The sequence below is a fragment of the Numida meleagris genome, chromosome 1 (assembly GCF_002078875.1).
Source record: "Numida meleagris isolate 19003 breed g44 Domestic line chromosome 1, NumMel1.0, whole genome shotgun sequence".
Classification (NCBI taxonomy): domain Eukaryota; kingdom Metazoa; phylum Chordata; class Aves; order Galliformes; family Numididae; genus Numida; species Numida meleagris.
Genome location: NC_034409.1, coordinates 95171152 through 95194737, shown reverse-complemented (window position 1 = coordinate 95194737; position 23586 = coordinate 95171152). Strand labels below are relative to the sequence as shown.

The window sequence follows — 23586 nt, the reverse complement described above, 5'->3', positions numbered from 1 at the left end:
GCTGTCCTTATCTCCATCCATAAGTCTTCTTGCTTTCCTTTTATTTTTATCCCATCTTGTGGGGGAGGATGATGTGTTGGTGGCTGGCTGGAATTTTGACTACTGAGTCCACTCACCAGAGTGTTTAAAGGTGGAATTTTCTTCTATTAGTTTGTCTAGACAGAGATTATTATATTTGCTGAAAATAGTGATTGAAATGTCAGTGGTTATAGCCTGAGATGGTGGAGTCTAGTTCCTCTTTATTTTCTTGTTATTTCCTCTACTGCTGCTTTTACTTCTCTTTCGCTGATTTATTTACTCACAGGATACAATTTGAGAACTCTCTAGGATTTTTTGTTTCACCTGCTGTGGTGCAAGGCCCACTCATTCCTGCCTCTTTGCATGATGCTGTACGTCCTTGAAAAAAGTGGTTATGGACATTGGAAAGAAGGCTTTAGAAGGCTTTGTCACAGCAGTACTTTTGCTATTCCACGACTCTGAGAGGGGTTTATCAGTAATGCATGCTGTGTTAGTGGAGTCAGCAGAGATCCGTGGTCTATAAAGTTAGGGCAGACAACATGTGTTACTGAGTCAGTGTATTTGCTAGTTCAGAAAATCTCTCTTTTTAAATGTATAAAAATAATGCTATGGAAAGATACTGCAAAATACGTGTTCTTTGAAAGACAAGATTCTTCCTAGCTAGGACTGTCACTAGCAATGCTAGGATTATACGCATATGTATATTTGAGTCAGAATTTGGTCCAAGAAAGCCATTAAAATAGTGCCTTCTCACTGAGGTATAAAGATGGGTGAAATTATATAGGTTATTGTGAAAGTAATGCTTCCTATGTATTTCCATGGAAACTACAACAGATACAAAGAGCACAATAGCACCACCTGATAGAGCAAATTATCAGCTATAAAACGCTCTTTTTTGACATAGTCATCATCATTACCTATGCGTTGTCACCAGTGATGAACAAGAGCCTGCATGCCGCACACATAAAAATCTGCACCAGCAGCGGTGACCTACTGTCACCACTGCTGAAACGTGCTATCCACTGCCTCACTGTACTCACATCCACAGTTTAGTTTCCGTAAAGGTTCAGCAAGCATCAGTGAATGTCAGTGGGTCCAATTTTTTTCTGCATGGATGAATTCAGTGATATATCTTTGCTTCATCCACACTTCTGTGTTAGATGTCATTTTGTCACACTGCCCCTCTGCTCCCGTTCATTGCATGTTAACAAAATGTAACAGAATATTGGCGGGAAACTTCTACCTCCACTGCCATACCACCAGCATCTGTCTCTGATGTCATGGACCATCATAATAAAATAAGAGTTGTTACTTCAATAACAGCCTTCATATATTGATTTCCAAAACAACTGTTTAATGTTCTCTTGTTTTTCTAATACTTGGAGCCGTAGACCTTTTTTTCCATGGTATGTGAAATCATAGAATCATAGAATGTCTTGAGTTGCAAGGGATCTTAAAGATCATCTAGTTCCAGGCTCCTTGCCATGTTCAGGGTTGCTTGCTGCTAAATGCCTCCAGGGACAGTTATCCAGAACTTCTCTGAGCAGCTTATGCCAGTGCCTCACAGAATCACGGATGTTGGAAGGGACCTCAAGAGATCACTGAGCCCGACCTCCTTGCTAAAGCAGGTACCCTACAATAGGTCCCACAGGTAGGTGTCCAGATGGGTCTTGATTATCTCTGTAGAAGCAAGCTCCACACCTGCTCTGGGCAGCCTGTTCCAGCGCTCCGTTGCCCTTACTGTAAAGAAGTTCTTCTGCATGTCAGTATGGAACTTCCTATGTTTGAGTTGTAGGCCATTACTCCTTGCCCTGTCGTTACACGCCACTGAGAAGAGCCTGGCCTCATCCTTTCGTTTCCCACCTCCTTTTAGATATTTATAAACATTTATCAGATCCCCTCTCAATCTTTTTTCCAGGCTGAACAGACCGTGGTTACTCAGCCTTTCCTCATATGGAAATTATGGATATATGGATTATCATTTTTGTGGCCCTCCACTGGATTCCTTCTTGGAGATCCCTGACTTTTTTGAACTGGGGAGCCCAGAACTGGACACAGTAGTCTAAATGTGGCCTCACCAGGGCAGAGTAAAGGGGGAGGATCACCTCCCTCAACCTGCTGGCCACACTCTTTTTAATGCAGTCCAGATGCACCACACTGGGTAAAGTATTTCCTCCTAATATCTAATCTGAATCTCTTTTAGTTCAGAACCATTCCTCCTTGTCCTGTCACTTTAGATAAAAAGTTAGTCTTCCTCCTGCTCCCTTTAAGTACTGTAAGGGCACAGTGAGGTCTTCCTGTAGCCTTCTCTTCTCCAAGCTGAATAAGCCCAGCTCCTTCCACCTTTCTTCATAAGAGAGGTGCTCCAGCCTTCTGAACATCTTCATGGCCCTCATCTGGATACTCTCCAATGGCTCCAAGTCTTTCATTTATTGGATGCTCCAGGCCTGGATGCAGAACTCCAGGTGGGACTTCACATGGGCTTAGTAGAGAGGAAAACTCATGTCCTTCTCCCTGTTGGCTGTTCCTCTTTTGATGCAGCCCAGGACATGGTTAGCCTTCCGGGCTGCAAGTGCACTGCTCGCTCTTGTCAAACTTTTTGTCCACAAAGACCTCCAAGTTCTTCAGTGCAGGGCTGCTCTCAAAATGAGTTGTTCTTCCAGTCTGTACACATACCTGGGATTGTTCTGACTCAAGGGCAACAACCTTCTGGCTGGGAAAATCTAACCAATTTGTTATCCTTTGAATAGTCCACCCTTCAAATCCATATTTATCTAATTTGGAGATAAGGATGCGGTATGGGACCATATCAAAAGGCCTTGCGCGAGTTCAAGTAGATGACATCAGTTGCTCTTCCATTGACTGTTGATGCTGTCATTCCATCATAGAATGTCCACACCACGTTGGTCAAGCACAGTCTGCCCTAGGTAAAGCCTTGCTGGCTGTCTTGGATCACCTCCTTGTCTTGTGCGTGCCTTAACATGTTTTCCAGAAAGTTATGTTCGTGATCTTTCCATTCACAGAGGTGAGGCTTACTGTCCTATAGTTTCTGGGTCTTCCTTTCTCCCTTTCCTAGAAATGGGAGTGATGTTTGTCTTTATCCAGACACTACAAATTCACCTGACAGCCATGATTTTCTGAATATGGTAGAGAATGGCTTGGCAACTACATCAGCCATTTCCGTCAGGACCTGGGATGCATGTTGTTTGGCCCCATAGAGTTGTACAATTCAACCTCATCAGATTATCTCAAACTTGCTTTTTGCTTACAGTAGGAGGGATATTGCAACCCCAGTCCCCGCCTGGATGCTCGGTGATGTGAGAGATGTGGGAAGCCTGGTTGCTAGTAAAGAATGAGACAAAGAACTTGTTTAGTACCACAGCTTTCTCTGTATCTGTTGTTGCCATTTCTCCTTTCTCGTTTATCAGAGGAGGTACACTCTCCTTGGCCTGTTTCTTCTGACCAATGTACCTATAGAATCCCTTTTTGTTACTTTTCACGTCCTTCACCCAGTTCAGTTCCTGTGCCTTGGCTTTCCTGATACCATCTCTGCACGTCCAGACAGCGTCCTTGTACCCGTCCCAGGCCATGTGTTCCTGCTTCCACTGCTGTACGTTTCCTTCTTAACTCGGTTTGAACAGCAGGTCCTTGCTTAGACTAGCTGGTTTCTTGCCTCCTCTGGTTTCTTATGCTGGGGGGCAGAGAGCTCTTGTGCTCTCAGAAAGGCATTCTTAAAGTGTTGCCAGCTCTGTTCCATTCCCTTTTCTCTAAGGAAAACTTCCTAGGGGATCTCATCCAAGAATTCCTTGAACAGCTGGAAATTCTCTCTCCTGATTTTCAGGATCCTGGCTGCTCTTTGCCGGTGTCGTATTCCTTGAGGTGACATATTCAACCAGGGCATGGTTGCTATAGCCCGAAGCGTCTCTGATCTTCTTTAATGTCTCGTTTATAACTTTTAACTTAAGTAGAATTTTTCCAGGGTGTACTGTGTGAAGATATCTTTGTTGCATCCTGAGTGGACTGTCAGTGGTTTACGGGCGTTTGGCCCAGTTCCGTGACGAATGGGACGGGGACCCACAGGGCCACGCCCCAGGAAAAGGGAAAAGAGGGTGAGGAGATGGGCCTGAGAGCGAAGAACAGCGGCAACAATCTGAGGAGAAACAAACTAATTTACTAAATAAGATATCAGAATGGAAAACAACACACTATAATACAATATAATTACAATTTAAGCTGATAAATCCAATACAGAGAGAATGTCCAAAATCGAGGTAGGCCTTACTCTACTACCGACGATAACACAGCTGGGGAGCGAGGTGCTGCCAGGACAAGAGATGGGCAGAAAAAGAAGGGACGAGGTTTTGTGATCTGCAAGTTTTTATCTTTTCCCTCTGGCCGGAAATGGTAACAGAGGAGCAAAGTACCGTGGGGAATGTAGTAGTCCTTCTCTTCTGAAAACAAGGTACATACAGTACATGATGTTATGATGCGGAATACCAATAACCAAAAATCACAAAACCATGACAGTGGACCAAACTGTATTGCTTCCCATTCACAAAATTCTCATCAACTTAAGATACCTTGCTCAACTGCAGGGCTTTATCTAGCTGTGAAATATTTCAGACTTATACATTTCAGAGTATAGGAGAGTGTTAATGATCTCAAAGAGATTTTTATGAGTGTGAGGATAAAAGAATCAGAAAGTAAGTTTTATTGTCTGAATTAGCTGTATGTATTGTCTTCTGTGAATGTTAGTGTCAGAACTGTCAAGCCTGTTTAAAAATGTCATCAAAATGTGTTACATTTGTGTTGTGGAAAGATGATTAGTTATTAATCCGAATTAAAAATCACGCAAGAGACTTCATGATTATGTATAATGGTGTGACGTTGAGGAAATTTTGACTTCTGTTTCAAAATATTTATCTCAAAGGTAAAGATCAAATTATTGTGATTTTTTTTTTTTAAGAAACTTTTTGAAGGCGTGTTGAAACTGCTTAATTGGAGAAGCAACTTCTTTGACTTCTGTGAAATTTCTGTAACATTTTATTTGTAAAGTTATTTTTATTTCACTCTTTCTCTGTGGCAATTGTATCCTACTCTGATAGTTATTTGACTCATTCTTCTTGAAGGAATCTGGACCAGATTGTAATTTGAAAGGTATAGGGTTTGGGTTTTTGTAACGGTATCTTAGGTGGTCATTATTATAGACCAATAGAATGTCTTAGACTATGGAGAATGTGTGGTAATCAATCCCGCAGTGTAAATATGTACAATTTAGTTGCTCCTAATTAGGCTTTTTCTTTTTTATTCGTAATAATGGTGTACAGGAATACTGGAATATTAAAAGCTTCCCTTTGACTGCCTAATCAGAAGTTATTGCTAGTTCCTGAGTGCTGTGGTGATAATGTGCTGGCTGTATAATAAAGACATTACTGTGATGTCCATAAACAATGTCTATTGTTTCCCTGTTCCTTCCTTGACCTGGGAAAGACCTAAAAGATGTTTGGTGGAGTTGGACATACAAGGCATACACTTCTGCTTAACTTTACTTAATTCCTGAGTGATTCTGAAAGGCACCCTAGGGAAGAGCTGTTGTGATTGAGCTCTACTGGATGAAAAGAGTGGAAAAAACTTTTGTCTGTTCAGTGCTTTTGTTATGTTGTGTTTATATATAATAGAATAATTTGGACAGGCAGGGACCTCTGGAGGTAATCTAGCACATGTATGTTTGTGTACATTTGTACATTTCAGACATCTATGCATGACATGTCTTTGTATATATATATGCTGTGTGTATATACATATATTCACATAAACCTTTTTATTATTACTGCTTTTCATAACTGGAAGTATTCCTCTTTTCGTGTTTTTTTTTTTCTTTTTCTTTTTCTTTTTTTCTTTTTTGACACAATTCTTATCATCTCATTTTTCAGAGCCAGGGAATGTTTATGAAACCCACACTTGAAGTTGAACAGCTATTTTTATTTCAAAAGCCAGAGGGTTGTTTTTTTTTTTTTTACCACATAAGAGTGTGGTGATTGTGGTTGTTTTTTTGTTTTTTTTTAATTAAGTATATAGTTGCCTGTTAGCATCTTCCAGGGAGTGTGCCTATGGTAGATAACTGAACTCTAAACCAGACTGCGTTGCAACAGCCAAATCAATTTTCTTTCCACATTGAAGCAGTGACTTGTGTTTATAACATCTCTTTTCACCTGGGAAAAAGTGATTCATTTGCCTGCAAGTCAATATACTGTTTTTCAGGGATATTGTGATCCTATTCACTCCTCTCATAAAAGCCCATGAGAATCTCACACCCCTAACATGCAGTGTCATAGAGTGCAGTAATTTTTAAGGAGTAGTTAAGACCCTGTGAAAATATTATAAAGCAAAGAGCTGAGATTGTAGCTAATGTATTTGCAATCTAGGCAATACTAATGTAATTCTAAATAAAAGTTCTGCATGAAAAGGAAGGGAGGTAGCTCTTACTATCAGCTCACATGATTTGAGAAATGGTCCATCAGGAAACCTCTTAATCAAGATACAGTTCACACTATTAAAAACTGCACAGAACTGTTCTACTTCTGCTCTGTGCTAACTACTCTGAATTCCAGCCTGTAAGGCAGTTGAATTTTCCCAACAGTTGAAACGTACCATTCATGTGTTTGTGCTTGAGAAAGAAAAATTTTGAAGAGAAGTGAATTAGAATAAATTTCCATTCAGTCTGAATAACAATTTTGGAATGTTTCCCTTGAAATAATTTCATACAAAGAATAGGATTATTATGCTGTGGTATTGGATTATTGTCCATATATAAACAGCAAAAACAAAAAGTCAATTTTACATTTGCAGTGTTTTTTTATGATTAAAATTGATTACATCTCTCTTAGCAAAGTCACAGTTTTATACCACAGAAACTTAACAGACTCAGACTTGCAATAAGATTTGGTCAAATATTTTTAATGACAGTTATTGATCTGTCTGTTCAGTGTTGCCTGTTCTTCTTGGCAGACATACACTATAGGAAAGGTGGCTTATCTGCAGATACGTGTCCTGGGGAAGCTATGATGTGTTGGTTAATGGATTAATTTTGCTCTAGGAAAAGCTTTCAGAGGACCTTGTCATTGCTGACACAGCTTTGAACAAAAACCTTACCTTGGAAGCAGTCATATCTTTGGGGTCTGCTCCCATCTGCCAAATCTCAGGGGAGAAGGAGAGACTGTAAAATATAAATCTTTGAAATGTAATCTTTATCATGTCACTTTGCCTAGAGGAATGCGTCTAGGATAATCAGCTTGATGCCAGTGCATCAGCCTGTACTCTAGTTGAGTTTTCTCATTATCTTGAATTTTTTTTACATTATCTTTTGTTCAAACTGGGATGTGACTGACTGGATCTCTGTTCAAGATCTCTGCTTGCTTTCAGTCAATTTTGTGGTTAAAAGGGTAGTGAAAGCGACACACTTATTCATTATTTCTAACAGATATGTGTAATAAATGTGTCTGATAAGTACTTCCTAAGTGGAACAAGGCATATGAAGAAGTGAGAAAATGAACAGTAACTGTCTTTCAGTAGATTTAACTAAGTAGCTGCAGAAGTGTCTGTTTTCAAGCTTAATGTTATTTCATACAAAAGTGTTAAGTGTCTACATGAGGAAAAAGAATCATGGCTATATGACAGATTCTACACAGGCAGAAAACATTCAGCAGAGGCTATTGAATCATGTCCATAAAACACATCACTCTTACAGTTGTGATTTTACTAACTTAATTTCAGGTTTTTTTTTTTTTTTAATTGTCTGTTTGCTTTTCCTATTTACTGCACAGAAAGTACCCAAGACTATAGGACAAAAAAAGGTTCATATTCAGGCCTTTTCTTGCCTATGTCTATTACTTTGTTGTAGGATAATGTTTTTTTTCTGTTAGCTTTGCGGCTTATTTTACTGCTAAACAAGTGGTCTGCACCATCTGTGGAAGTGTGTGTTTTTGGCAAAACTCTTACAAGGAATGCATTGAAAATGTTCTCAAAAGCACAAAACAAGCTAGTAATCTCAGACACAGTATTGATCACTTTCACTTGCAGCGGGCATAAGCTTTCAAATGGCAGTATGACTCTTTTTGGTGGGTGTTTCCGTATTCTACTATTATTTTACAATAAACTCTACAGTATGAACTTGTCCTTAAAGTTTGGTTATTTTTCAAGCATTGATCTTTTAGAACTAAATACATAATACACTTCTTAAGCATGATCTTTCAGAACTGTTGAACCGAAAATGTTTCATGCAATATGTATCTTTAAATTTGCGTAGTATATATACATATAATATTGGATGCTTGTCAGTATTTTTGCAGTACAAGGTTATTGTTAACTCTGTATTTTGGGGCTATATCCTAGTGTGTTAGCAGCAACATAAGAACAGTAGGGGGACAGAATACTAGGTAAGTACTCCACAGTAAGGAGTAGAAAGTAAGGTATCTGAGTAAGTAGCTAGTGTGGTATACATAGTGTTAAGCAACTGTTACTCCTGATATTGAAAATCTAATCCCACATTTCTTTTTATTGAAGTACACAACTTCAAAATTCTAAAGAAATCAAAAGAAAAAAAAGATGATTCTTCAGAAAGAGTATAAAAAGAGCAGTTGCCTTAGAAATCAATTTAGGAAGTGGTTCTCAGTTTGTAGTCAGTCAGGTACTAGAATATAAGAGGTGGAGAGATGCAAATAAATAGTATATGAAATTGGCACAATGGTGGAAATTGGTGACAAGAAGGGATAAATGTAGAAAGGAAGAGAGAGGGTACTGAGAAGACTCTTGCAGGCAATTCTGCGATCTATATTATGGAATACTATATCACAATATTAACATTTATTAACATATTTACTGATATTACATATATACGTATATATAATTGCTCAGCAGTTACAGTGAAATCATTAGCCTTTCTGGTGGATATTCTGTGCCTTTTTATTAATCCCTATTAGCTCTGTACCCATGAACAACTTGCTGATTTACTTCAGAAATGAATTAAATCACTAGGAACTTAATCCGTATTGTTGCTTTTCCTATATGACAGACCACTGCTTATGTACAGAATAGGGTTAAATAGGTGAAGTCAAATTTTGGTCTTGATGTGAAGCTAATAAATTAAAACCAGAAGAGCGTGAAGTGCTATAAATGAAAATGGTTTTCCTTGAAATTTGAAAGACAGTGGCATGGGAGGACTAGAAGGTGAACTGCCAAATGCCTTTTTCTGTGAAGATATGTGTATATATCACACCCACTCACCTCATTACCCTTTGTGTAAGTGTGGTGAAAAATGGTAAAATATTGACTCAGTTTTCTTGACTGCTTATTGTTGTATATCTATAGTAAATCAATTTATTTGATTATTTGATAAAATTTGTTCCAATTTATTTGGGCTTATTTGCATACAGAATCAACCATGCTAAATTGAAAATAAAAGGTATTATGTTTATATGCTATTGACGTAGCTGTAACTATATGATATATTGGATCTCTGAGTAAATTTGTGAAGAAGTCAGAATACCGTACAGCAAATCTTTAAGACTTGTTGCTGATTATGAGAAATAGAATTAATCAGAACAGCAGTAGTGTTGACCATCTGGTCAAAAAGAATGAGTGACAGTCATCTTTTACTGTTTTCAGGTGAGTTTTCTTGGAGGTGATTCTCAGTTCTTGTACAACATTTCTGAATCAGATTGAAATGTCTTCAGTAACCTACAGTATAATCTGCATTCTAGAACATTTTTTTTCTACTTTTGTCACCTTTGCTCACTTTTTCCTTTCTTTTTACGATTTTGATTAGGAAGTATGCAAGTACTTCAATGGAAGTACAGTATCTGTATATCTAGCAACTAGAGCTTTCTTTAGCCTTTCTGTGACTGTTTCCTCCAGGAACTTCCTCTCACTCAGCTCCAGCATGGGACTAGGCTTCAGGTATTAACCATACCGATAAAAAAATGATTCAAATAAAGGTAGATATGAATGCAAGTGTGTTCATTACCTATGAAGTGACAGTTGACCATGAATCTATAACGTTACAAGAACTGCAGCATTTCCCAGTAGTTAATAATTCACAGGTCAGAATTTACCAACAGTTACCAGGCTTTGGTATGTAAAAAGGAAATCTGTGCTTGCTAGTGGTGAAACGTGGTCTCACAGTATCTTAGACAAAGCAGGCTGATAACTTGATGTTCACTTTTAAGTGAGGATGACTTTATTCGCAAGTAAATGTGTAACAGAGAATAGTATTAGTGTTTAGTGAACAATTTAATACAGGATTTCATGGCCCATATTTTATTTTCTCTTTCTTAACTAACTTATATTTTATTATGTTTAGCAATTTCAGATATATTTTCTAGGAGATATTAAAAAAAGGTCTGTGTTTAAATATGAATATTGGTATCTACCAGTAAAGGCAAAAGTGAAATAATGTAAAAGCTAGACTTAGCTCATTCAATATTTTACTCATTTTTTTTCCAGGCAGTAATTGGAAACTCTTTATTATTTCACTGAAATAATTGTTACTAGTAGATAAATGGGTTTGAATGCAATTATTATTATTTTTTTAGCTGAGTTAGCTTTATAATCTGTTTCTTCTAACTCGTTGCTTGTTTGTAGACTGGAGTTGAGCAATGGTGAATTAGCTGATGATAAACAATAGCGAACAATTAACATTAGACTTTTACTTTCCTGTCTTTTAATCTGTAAAGGTGAAAAATTAATGTGTCAGATGAAGCCATGTATTGATACTTCTCCATCGGTTTTTTCCTGATAATTGACAGTAGTTCTGATTTGCTTACTGAGGACTGTCAAATTTTAAATTCCCCCAGGTTACTAATGAAATTCTGTATGAGAAATGTAGGCACGTTACGTTTTCTGTAGTGAAGGCAGCAGTAGCATCCACTGTACTGTGACAGTGTACATATTTTGCATCTATCCCAAAGCCCTATGTTCTGAAAGTCTCCATCATTTCTACTAATAGGTTTCTAATCAGTAGATATCAGAAGCTGAGCTGTTCTGCAGATGCTGCTTCATTCCTTGCCTTATCTCTATTAAAAGAAAAAAAAATGCTGTTTGAGGGAGAGAACATAGAATTGTGTGGTATGGTGTCGTCATGGTTTTGGCTATAGCATGGTCTAAGAAAAAAAAAAAAAAAAAATCAGGGACCCCAGTAAGGAACTCCTTCAAGGCTATCATGTTGAGCTAATGTTGAAATTGAAAGACAATGAGGTTATTGTTAGTTTTGTATGAGAAAAGATGATTTAGGATTGTTTTCATTGTGTGGTAAAGGTAATAACAAGCTCACACATTGCTAAGGTGCGTGATCAGCAGTGTTCCAGAGGACACTGAGGTTATATATTCATTTTCTGTGTTTTTTTGCATGATTGCATCAAGACAGAAAGTCACTGCACCTCATTCTTTTATAATTTCACTTTCCTTGTTTTTGAATTAGAATTTATGCAAGTGTGTCTGATATTGTGGCAGATTCTAGAATTGCGGTAGAATCACTGAAAGACTTTTTTTTTAATTCTATGTGGCAAATCGTATGATATGAGGTGAGAGTTTAAATGTACACCAGAAAAAAACAGAGATGTGTTATGTCTTGTCTTTTGTTGCCCCTTGTTGTTTATTGCTAAAGTATGAACAATGAAACATTGATACTGAAGGCAGGATACTATAATAGGCTTGCACATTGCCTTTTTTCTTGTGTGATCGTTTTCTTCTTAACAGTGGCTTTAACCATTTTGTGAAATAATAGGCAAAAATGTAAGCCCAAAACTTTCTCAGTGGATTAGTTGATAAGGCATATACGAAGCTAACTCTCTGGGAGATGCGTGATAAACGGTCATTTGCAGTAACTATGTGAACCTGAACGTACAGTGATTATTGGAGTACTCTGTGAGTATGTATTCAGAGAAGTGCTAATGCTTTCCCTTTTACAGATGCAGCTTTGAATCAATCATAGATATTGTAGGACTTCTCCAAAGGTGTGTTTACGCCCAACAGCATGTAACAACTAATTTGAAATCGTTACTGTCCATCATGGTAATGGCTGCTTAGGGACTCTTATATTTAGAGGTTATTCACATGCTGTATGCATGCATGAGATATAAGGGTATTGGAAATCCTTGAGGGAAAAATTGGGAAGTAAGCTGCATGAATAGTCCAGGATACCAACACAGCCTGCTTCAGTGAAACAACTTGTCATCTTGGATAAATCATGGTTCCTTCTCACTTCAGAAAAGGGAAGGGAAAGACTTTCTGGTCAGTTAGTTCAGGGGGTTAATGATATTCCTGTTTCTTCTAATTTAGGTTGTATTTGTAACAGTATCTGGGGCAGGGGAATCATAGTGGAAGAATCGCAATTTAGCTAGGAAAACACCATCTGAAGCAGTCCTTTTCAGGCATGTAGATAGTGGCTGTATCTGCTGGAAAAGGGCCAACGGAGTCAGGTTTTTGGCTGTGTTTTTTAAAAGAGCGTATCCTTTTGGAATAACTGTTGGTGCTCAGTTCAGATTTGAAGGAAGGAGTCTGCTGTGCAGATTGATTTATTGTGCGGTTTTTTTTCCCCTCTCTCAAATGCTTGCTGAGGAGAATGACTTGCAGAAGTCAGTAGAAGAAGGTACACCCAGACAGCAGAGGGATGTGTGGTATGAGCCCTCCCTCCAAACACAGTCTAAGCCTCTCCTAGTTGATGGGTGCGGTCTTTTCAGCCCACATCTCAGCCCTCTCTTGTGCACAGATTACTTAAAAAAGGTAGGCTGAGGTAAATGTTAGTTTTGTGATACACATAGGTACTGAAGAAGAAGAATTAGTCCTTTTATGACCTGGGGTGAGGTTTTGAATTGGGCTGTATAAGGTGAAGGGTTTAATTCTTTGTTGGAGAAAGCCGTTTTCAAAGGATTGGATAAGGCATGTTAGTTCTCTTTGGAATGTACTGCTTGGACTCTGAACATTATTGCTAAATGTTTATGTATAAGAAAATGACTTCATATTTTAGGTTTTTCATTTCCTATTACAAATTTTGCTACTTTTCGCCATCCGCTTATTAAAATACAGTCAGATCTGCCAGTGTTCTCTGACTTAAGTCTCTTTAAAATTTAAGAAACACTTTAGTCTTGGTGTTCTTGCTTGTAATGTTGGGAATTTCTTCACACAACTAACTGGTGTTGCTTTTTTTCCCTTCAGAATAATAAATTGGGTATATGTAGATAAATATATATAGATATGTGTGTTTTTATCTCAGTGTTTGGCTTTTAGTGCTGTGAAATTTATAGTCTTTAGTGATTTCAGTATTTTTGTGTATAGAGTCATAGTCTAGGAAAACTTTTTAACTGCAGATTTTCCTGATGGATTTTAAATGTCTTTTTGACAGTAAAAGTGGAAAATGAAAAACTTCTTTCAGCTGTGCTTTAAGTATATCTATCTGTGCTTGGATATAATTTTACGTGTGTGTGTGTGTGTGTGTGTGTGTACACTTGCAGTATGGATTACGGATACTTTTACTATACTGGTAGTAGAATCCAGTAGCTGCTGAAACAGTCAGTTTGTACAGCAACAGTATAGCACCTTGTTGCTATGCCAAACCTTAGTTCAATGACCAGAGTGTTAGCAAAACTAAGTCCAAATGTGGATTCACTATGTTGAATGGACCTCTATTCCTTTCCTCACAAAGCATACAATTAAAATTGCAAAAAAAGTGTCAACCATAGGTGGTAAGACAAAGTCCATACGTTGAATCTGACGGATGAAAAGATAGGAGGTCAGCATGACTGGAATTCGGAAGGGCACAGGAATTTATAAGCTAATGTAAACAGAAAGATTACTGAAACAAGGAAAAGATCTTGTCATGGTTGTATATGTAACAGATTATCTGTAAGTCCCAGCTCCATAGGGTATGGATTTGCAAATGCCTTGGTCAGAAGTTTGTGTTTGTAGTACAAACTCAGAATTTTAGCTATGAAAGTCTGCAATATAGTCTCTGATATCAGATAAAAAATAAACAGTGTAATCTGTGGACAGATTGTCTTTTTCTTTGTAATTTCTCTGAAAATTTTGGTGACATTGAAAGAGTAATTTGTGAGAATGTTTTGTGAAGCCAAAAGTGAAAATAATTCATGCTTTCCTCCACCCTTTTCTTTTTCTCCAGGATCCCGTCTCCGCCAGGAGGACTTTCCACCACGGATTGTTGAGCATCCTTCAGATGTGATAGTCTCTAAAGGAGAACCAACAACCCTGAACTGTAAAGCTGAAGGACGGCCAACTCCTACTATTGAATGGTACAAAGATGGAGAGCGAGTGGAAACTGACAAAGATGATCCTCGCTCCCACCGTATGCTGCTGCCTAGCGGATCTTTATTTTTCCTGCGTATTGTGCATGGACGCAGGAGTAAACCTGATGAAGGAAGTTATGTTTGCGTAGCAAGGAACTATCTTGGAGAAGCTGTGAGTCGCAATGCATCTCTGGAAGTGGCATGTGAGTAAAGTTTTGTATTGTTAGCACTGTTTAAAACTTTGTAGTTGCTTTTATATTGCTATCCAGCACTTGCACACACTCAGCGGTTTGGGAGATAAATGCAGATAAGTATGGCATTTTGTCATTAACTATAACTCTCAGTCAAGGCATTTATACATGCATTTATTCAGTAGCAGTGACCGTATAGAATGTGATTTATACAGAAGTACAGTTCTAGCCAGTGTGTAATGATGACTGGCACAAGCATGGACAAAGGCTAATCTTCCTCTAAAGAATAATCTAATTCCTAAATTATGACTAAAGTTGGTTATGCTGAAGCTAATGTGGAAAAATACCTATCATTTAATATAAGGTGCGCTGTCTGTTTCTCTTTATCTAGTCATCTGTTACCACAGCAATAACAGACAGCTTCTTGGTGTCTTGGTGTTGGAAAGCTCAATGTGTGCTACTCTGTCATAAACTTGATATAGGCCTCATTCATTATGTGAGTGGCAAGTGAAATTGTTGGCCATTTCTCATGTCCTCCAGAGCACTCTTATTCTTTATCGATTCTCTTTGTCTTAAAAGAGAAGTCGTCACAGCTCTTACAGAGACCACCCAGCCTGCGTGATCTGCTTCCAGTAGAGTTAGCAAAGACATTTGTTACAGTCATAGAGCAAACAAGCTCATCATACATAAATTATAACATTTTGTCTAGTAATTTTTGCTACTTGGTTGTATGGGTTGGAAAAAAAAATCCAATTTTTTCTCAGAGTATCAACAAAGCATAGCTGTGTTTCTTTGCATAATTGTGTGTTTTAATAGAATTATAAATGTTGTTCTCTTGCTGGTCTTTAATTTTCCCCTCACAGTTCTTCATTTGGCAGTTATTTCAGCAAAATGTGTTTGACTGAATTAGGGCTTCAGCATCAACTTGCATCACTTAGTTGATAGTGAATGGATTTAAGAACACACTAAAAATGCATGGTGGCCTAAAAAAATAGGGGTTGGAAAAGAGCAAATTTTATTCCTGATGCAGTTTGGGACTTCTATAGTTATTGTTACATGGTCTTGAGTTTTCAGTCTTTTCACAAATTGCAGAAAATGCCATTCTTGAATTACTTAGATGTTGGCATAGGCCAAGTAGAACAGACCTGTTCACTGCCTTTTGCTTGTCACAACCTAGATTAAAAATTGTTTTAAAGGAAAAATGAAAACAGGTTTATTCAAGCCACTAATAAATGTGTATCTGCTGATAAAGACATCGCAGTGTTACTCAGTGTAGGTAGGTATTCAGGAATCAAGAAGATGACCAGTTTAAGAAAGAATGAAAGCTGGGTGAGTATGAATATAGATAAACTTTAACTGGATCATTTCTTTGTTTGTATATATGTTTTTTTTAAGCTGTCTATTGAGAAACCCAGTGTGAGGGGCATAAACATTTTGAAATCTTTATGACAATCATGTTGAGATTCAGACATCTGTTCAAGCTCAGAACATTGTTCAAGTTATGCTTTAAGTCATCAAACTGAAGTGATTGGTTATTTTGGAATTCAGAGGTGCTATGTGTTCTATCAGTTTTCACTGATCCCTACTTCAGTGGCTGCTGTGAGACTTGTGTTACAGTACCTCCAGTCTTTGACATTATTTCTTTAACCGCTGTCGTTGGTGGCAGGTCATGCATGAACTGCATGTGAGACAGTACAAGACTTTAAAAATAATATACCAGGTTTCACCGTCAGAAGGATCATAGAACGTGAAACTTTAGATCTGAAACTATAGCCAAAGTTTCTGCAACAGCAGCATGCACCTGACACCACATTTTTTTATTGTTTTCATAGCTTTGAAATTTAACTGACTGAATTTTCCAATTGAACGGTTTAGCAGTGGAAGGCAGGCATTCCATTTCCACTTAGATTAAACAGTGCTTTGTCTTTCCTTGAGCCATACCATGATTTGTGATTACAAGGTATTTTCAAAGAAAAAAAAAACAAACTGTAATCAACGTGTACATTGCTTGCTTGTTAAATTTTAGAGATTCTCTTGTTTTATGCTCAGTAGTTACGAAAGCACATGGCAAAGTTAGATGTGTACCAAAAGAATCCTGTGGAGAATGATACCCAACTGCTCAGTTTTCCTTGATTTTGAGACTTTTGTCTGTAAATTAAGTTTTAAAGTCTCTTTTAGAGAACAGCTATTTCTAATGTCAGCATTTCTGGACTGAAGAAGGCGGGCAGGCCAGTAGCAGGACATGAGCACACTTGGGAAATGAGTTGCTGCTGACAGCCTGTTGTCAGCAGTGAGTCCTCATTCCCCTGTTTTCCACGCTGCTGAGGGCAGTGAGTTGCCTGGATGCCAGGTCCCTGTCTGAGGGAACTGAGACAGCCACATGCAATCAGGGCTTCCTTCAGCTATCTCTAATGGTGTTGAAAACTGCTCTTTCCACGCTGAGCTAAGCTGTTTTCATCACCAGAGAAAGGGTGGTTGTCCTTTGCTGACAACAGGGTTTTGGATTAGTAGATGACTGTAGGTGGCCTCAAATTGTGTTATTAGAGATAAACTGCTGCTTTTTACAGGTCTAAAATGCTTGAGTCTGCTGTTTTAGTGGAAAAATCAGCAATTGTTTTACTTTTCTTATTATATTGTCATTCCCCACTAATGCACACTTGGAACTTTTGAATGATTTATGAAGAAATATTTTGGTATTTTCTGTACCTGTTAAGTGTGGTCATGCTTATGCGTTCAGATGATACTATGTTAATTGTGATTCATTCTTTTATCTTTCCATTTTTTTCCCCTCCATGGTCACCTGGCAAAAAAGCACAAAGATTGAAAATCTTCTGATGTACACATCAGACAGAAGAAAAAGGTTAAGTGATGTTCATTTGGGTCATGTAGTCATTCAGAGCACAGAAAGTGGCCCATCTTGAAGGTAGTCACTTTGCCCCTTGTTTTTGGAGTGATTTTTGCAAGTTGCTGAAGTCCCTTAGCTCTTTTTTTATGTAGGAGCAGCTAACATCTTTCTCAAGCATGATGAATTTAGATACCAGCCCACCCAAAGAATTTAAATCTGCTTTTAAATCCATGCCTATTGAAACCATTTGCATACAATTAAAGGAAAATATTTGTATCTACTGATATACATAATCGGAAAATTAGATCCATCGAATCATAGAATATTCTCAGAAAATATCTCAAAGAACTGTGAGGAACTTTGATATGAGAAGCTACTCAAAGAACATCCTTACCATACAGGATGTGCTTTAAGAACTGTTTGTAATTTTAGAGAGTGTTTATTCCAGAGGATATTGAGGAAGAAATAGCTGTTTGTATTGTAAGGCATAGTTTGGGCTAGACATTACGTATTCTGTTCAATTCTTCTTAAATGTATTAGGCTGTTTGTTAGGGTCACTTTTTTCTTTTGTTCTTTCTCCTTTTCCTTTTCCATTTTCTTTTCCTCTCCTTTCCTTTCTTTTTTCTTTCTTTTTTTTGTAGGAACCTTCCTCAAAGTATGAAGGATAATTCTAATGCTAGCAGCAGAATCATTTTTAAATTGTACATGCGGTAAATTCTGATATAGTATTTATATGTCTTATAGTTAAATCATTAAAAGTAATTGTTCTAGTCCTAAAACAATTGAAGGAATCTTATTCAAAACAGAACATACTTCTTTTGATTTTTGTGTTTAAATGATGCCGTTTTTTTTAAACAAAGATGAACCAGGATTAGCATTATTAGAAATACCTTAACAGCAAGACTTTCTTGGGAGATTTAGAAAAGGGAGTTAATCTTACTTTTACGAAACTGCTTTAATTCTTGAAAATCATTGTTGAAAACTGGTAGTGTTAAAATAAAAGCACAGGTTTTACAATGTATGAATTGACATGATTGAACCAATGTGGTGGGGTTTTCCAGTGGGACTATCAGGAGACATAGATAGGATTTCAGTCCCCAGCAATGGGGCGCCACATGTAAGCAACAGAGAGAGCATGAGGGGTCCTCGCACTGAGTCACCAGTGTCTGATCCAGCCTGAGTCAGCGGCAGCCCCTAGGGAGAGCAGCTGTAGCCCCAGGTGTTAAATATGTGACAGCAGCTTGATCTATCGACCGCTGTAAGAGGGGGCTTTGGCCTAAATGAAAATTCATGAAAAATTGATGAAGTCCCCAGATTATTTTTTTTCCCCTTTTCCTTTTTCGCCTCTGTGCCAATGCAGCAAGGAGAGATTAAATGAGGTGTTGAACGCTTTAGTGGCAAGGAGGTTGCGGTTCAGAGGTCGGAAGGTCAAGGGAGGGGAAGAAAAGACCAATTTTCTACCTTACTTTCTTTTAAAAGAAAATACTAGGCTTTTCAGATTAGCTGGGATTTACTTCCATTTTAATATAAGAATCCATTTTAATGTAAGAATAAAACTCGGGAATATTCACAAGTAAGATCCTTTTCTGCATGGATTGGCAAAGGGTAGAAGTGTGTGGGTTGGTGCTAATAGAAAACAGTGGAAGACTTGGCTTCCTAATTCAATTGGAGAACCAGAAATAGATTTAATTTTGTGATGGCAGTGTAAATTTGGGTTTCCATCTTTCCGAGTCTGTGCTTGAACTGAAGTCATTTGGAGAAAGGTCTTGCATTATTTATATGTCACAGATTGCTTGAATAGCAGGCTTTGAAACACTTTCCAAACATAATGATCTTGTTTATGTTAAATTCAAAACTGAGTTCTGTTTTATCTTTAACAAGAGTGGTTATAGTAATACACCAAATTTAATGTGAAGAGTCACAGGTGTACTCCAAAGCAAGCGTAAGCCACATCTTACACATGGGAGACAGTAATTTCACGAATAAAATGGGTATTCTGCAGTACTATGTGAATAAAGGCTGGGAGGTATAAAATACATGCTCTGCAATCATCTCTGTGCCGTAAAGCTAATGACAATTTGCAGGAACATCTGCAAAAGACTACAGTATGCTCATAATAATGGAGTTAATAATTTCTCTTGACATATTTAGAATAAAGATCACCTGTAAAATAGCATTAATACCTAGCAAAATGTATGTGACTCTGAAATGGATGGATTATTTTTCATCTAGTTTCTGTTAAACGTATAATCTAAATATGAACATTGTTATAAATTCAAATTTCTGAGTCTGGTTTGCTTTGTCAAGGTTATTCTAACGTGTGCTGACATGTATAAGTTCATTTACTTACATCCCCATCCTCCTTCTTTTCACTGGCATGTGAAGAGCTTGCTGTCTGAACCTACAATCCTTTTCTCTCATTAAGACAGAAGTAATTGTTGTAGAAATTGAAATGCTGAAGATTGATCCTTACAGAAGTCTGGGGATGAGTCATAGTACGACACTAAAAATCAACATGCGTTTTCTTTCTCTTCATTTTTCTAGAAGTAAATATAATAAGCCATGGCTATTATTCCAGCTTACTGAATGAAAACAAAATCCGTCCTGGAGAACAAAATACAGAAAGTTGTATCTGGTTAGATAATTGGGAACAAGGCAGGTTTTGTGAGATTGGTGGAACACTTTAGGCCCGTATACTTCTGAAGCTTACAGAAAGGAATTTCTGTGATTAGGTTGAAACTATTGGAAATACTATTTTTAGAAATCATTACATAACATGACATTTTTGTGCAGGGCACAATTTAATCCTTACAGTTGTTATTTGAAATTAGAGGTTAATAAATGCCAGAGAGTGAAGATAGATCAGAAAAATCAAGACTGGGCTGATGTCTCATGTCAAAGTCCCTTTTTCATCAAAAAAAGTATTTCTAATTATTTCATATACTAGTTTGGTTTTCAGTTAAGTATGTATTTCTGTTGCGTCTGAATTCACCTAGGATAAGAAGTATAAATACTTGTGAGAGTGTATTTTTTACACTAGTTGTCAGGGTGGATTAGAATTTCTGGTGGAGGTGCTTCTCATCAACATAAGCTAAACTTTGTTTCCTGTTATTGTTAAGATAATTCTCGTGAGCTGTTTATGATTGTGCTTCAGTCTCAATACCTTCAGTGTGGACAAAAACAGTACTTTCTGTCACACTCCAGTAGGATTTAAGCTTGTGATTGCATCATTACATCCTCACTCCCTATCATTTGAGGTCTACTTGGACACACGGATCTAAATGTTTAATTCAAGACCCAAATTGCTAATGGCTCATCTAAGTGGCATCACACTGATGGTAGATCCAAAAGTATAAAACATAATTTCAGTTACTGTACATGGTGCCTTTTATTTTCTCTGTTTTCTTCTTCTAGCTCCTTTTGTACTATAGTCATCTTATAATACATTTTTGGTGAGCGTTCACAGCATAATGAGCTTTAAAGAGAGATACGCAGCTTCACACAAAACAAGCAAGCTTTTTTGCCTAAGAAGTGTTCACTGTGAGCACTTTAGCTTAGCAGATTGTATGTGCTGAGAAGTCCAGTGAAAAGTTTCCTTAACAACTGAAAATTGCTACCACCATGTGAATTAATTCCTTCAGAACTGGTTAAAATGTTTTTGTAGCGTACTCTGTTGCACTGTATGTGTGTATATATATATGTGTGTGTGTGTGTATATATGTATATATATATAAACACACTCCAGTATTATCCCCAGCTTTAGTGTAGTAGTAGTAGTTTACCACATCCAGAAATGCTTAAAGAAGCTTTCTGTAGCATCACCAGTTTATTCCTTGAATTTTTCTGCCCAGGATCTACTCTTTTTCCACCTAAAATAGAACTTCTAGTGTTACGTTTTAGAAGCTATTTTCAGTGCTCTTGATCTGAATCTGCTTCTAATAATTTCTTGCACATTTCCTCATTTGATTTTTATCAGCTTACTTCCTTCCCCTTGCCTTTGATTTCTTTTTTTTTCAATCAAATCCTGCTGTTTATGTATCTTTGAATGTTCTACCTGATAAAATGTTGAAAGCAAAAGAACAGTTGATGACTTTAGAGAAACCTTGAAAGAGATCACCTATTGGCTGATCCTTGGTTAGTGTGCATGTCTCGTACTCATTTTTTGGTTGACATTTCTCTGATTTTTAGTTCATCTGAGGAATGAAGGAAAACAAGATAACACTGCATTTTTACACCTCTGTTCCTTTTGCTCAGGAGCCTATAAGCACTGTTTGAATATTAATTGAAATATTAGCTATTGTTGGCATATGCTTCAGACATGTTGTACTATTCTCTGATGTCAAATAGGCTTTAAAAAATACTCATTTGAAGCAGTACTCCAGACCATTCATTTGCAAATGTTGCATGATCTCAATACAAATGAAGTTCATTACTATGCTAATTAACATCAATTATTAGAGTGAGATTGGTGGATATTTTTTACACACACATACATACATATATGTGTATGGCTTTTCATTTTGATAATCACTGCATTTGTTTGAAGAAACCGGAATCTTTGCCTTCTTCCCTATTTTTTTTCTGTCTTTGGTCAGAGATTATTATCTTTCCCCTGCTTCCATTCTTGGAGAACTGAAATTTAATCATGGCTTTGGTAATCCTTCCACTTCAGATGTTTTCACAGATGTTGTTCTTTGAATAAAGTTTATAGTACTTGGAACTTATGTGGGAAATGAAATGGTAGATTTTTGTTCCTCTGCCCTTACTTGAATTTTTCAAGTGGCAGTGATGCGAATTTATACCGATATTTTGGAAACTGCCTCATCACGTTAGAGGAGGAAGATACAGTTACTTTCTTCTGTCTTGTAGATGTGTCTGTCATTGTATAAAGGGTTGCAGAGACATGAAGAATTAGGAGCCCTAGATCACCAAGTACACCTGTATTCTGCGCAGCTGTATTTTTAAATTCCACTCAATGCTGTTTCAAGCTACCCTTGGAAAACAAATTCGATTGGTTTCCCCTTCACCCCCTGAGCTCATGCCAATCCCTGTTTCTGTTGGAAGCTTGCCTTGGAACTTAGGTCTTCCAATGATAAGTGAAACAGTTCTGAAGTTACCAATGTAAACATAAAAGTTCTTTATTTATGCTTGCTCTGTGGTAAGATTCTCCTTTAGTTCAGTTATTTTCTCTCCTTTGTGTTTATAGACCAGAGTGATATCGCTTCTCATCTGTCCTATTGCTAAGTTAAACAAGAAGAGCTCTTGTCTCCTTTTGGAAAATATTTTCTTGATCCTAGTAGTCCTTTCTACACCTGTTCTAGTTTTCATTCATTTTCTGAGATGTGAGTGGCTATATTGCATACAATGTTTAAAGGCCAGCATCCTATACATTATGAACTAGCCATTAATAACTACCTTCACCGTTCCCTTACCTATCTGTCCTGTGATCATGTTTGACGTTTTTAAAGCATTTGGTAGGTCATTAGTCATTCTGTAGTAATCTGGTGCAGATCTTTCTCTATAATTTGTAACAGATGAGCTTCTACTTTACAGCACATTTCCCTATGATCAGTTTTAAAGCATATGAGCTTGCACATTCGGTTAGTCTGGTGTCTCCTGTGTTAGTCTTCAACATCATCCAGTTTAATGTGATTCACATGTTGAGAGCTGCTGCTAGGCTTGTGTAATCTTGTATGTCAAAGTAGAAGGTGGCCTTGGCATTTAAAATTGCAAATTTCATATCCACCTGCACCTTGCTAGAGAGACTTCAGTTCTACTAGTTGGACTTGAACCCTCCTCTTGCCCATCCCTTCTACAAAATCATCAAATGAAATAGATGGAGTAGAAGTACGTTTCCGCCAGAATATCAGCCCAGCCTCTCAGAAAGCTTGAGACATGTGAGCATTGCTTATGGGAAGGAGATTGTTTCATTGGCTCTCATTCTTCTTCTTTTATACCTCAAACCACTAATCCACATGTGAGAATCTCAGAGGAAAATATCCCTAGCTTACATGGACAAGATGAGTAATGACCTTGCAAAATAATTTTCACTAGTTAATTTTTTCAATTACTTTTAAATCATAATGTATGCAGAAAGTTCCCAGTCGGCTATACATATGCACATACACAAGTATGACTTAGAAGAACCTAGAGGAGGAAACATAACAAAAGAATTAACTGTAACCCTCTAACTGCAACTTTTTCAATTAATTATTAAGTGTCATACATAGTGCACTTA

The 23586-nt window shown here is 37.4% G+C and overlaps 1 protein-coding gene across 8 annotated transcripts in view; it reads left to right on the top strand.

Annotated features, from left to right (window-relative positions):
* Nucleotides 1-23586, top strand: part of ROBO2 (roundabout guidance receptor 2) — a 461596-nt gene that overhangs the window by 31882 nt on the left and 406128 nt on the right. For all 8 annotated transcript variants that reach the window (XM_021403192.1, XM_021403137.1, XM_021403173.1 and 5 more), the window contains exon 2: nucleotides 14189-14515. In XM_021403192.1, coding sequence (XP_021258867.1) covers nucleotides 14189-14515 — 327 coding nt within the window. The remainder of the gene's footprint in view (nucleotides 1-14188; nucleotides 14516-23586) is intronic.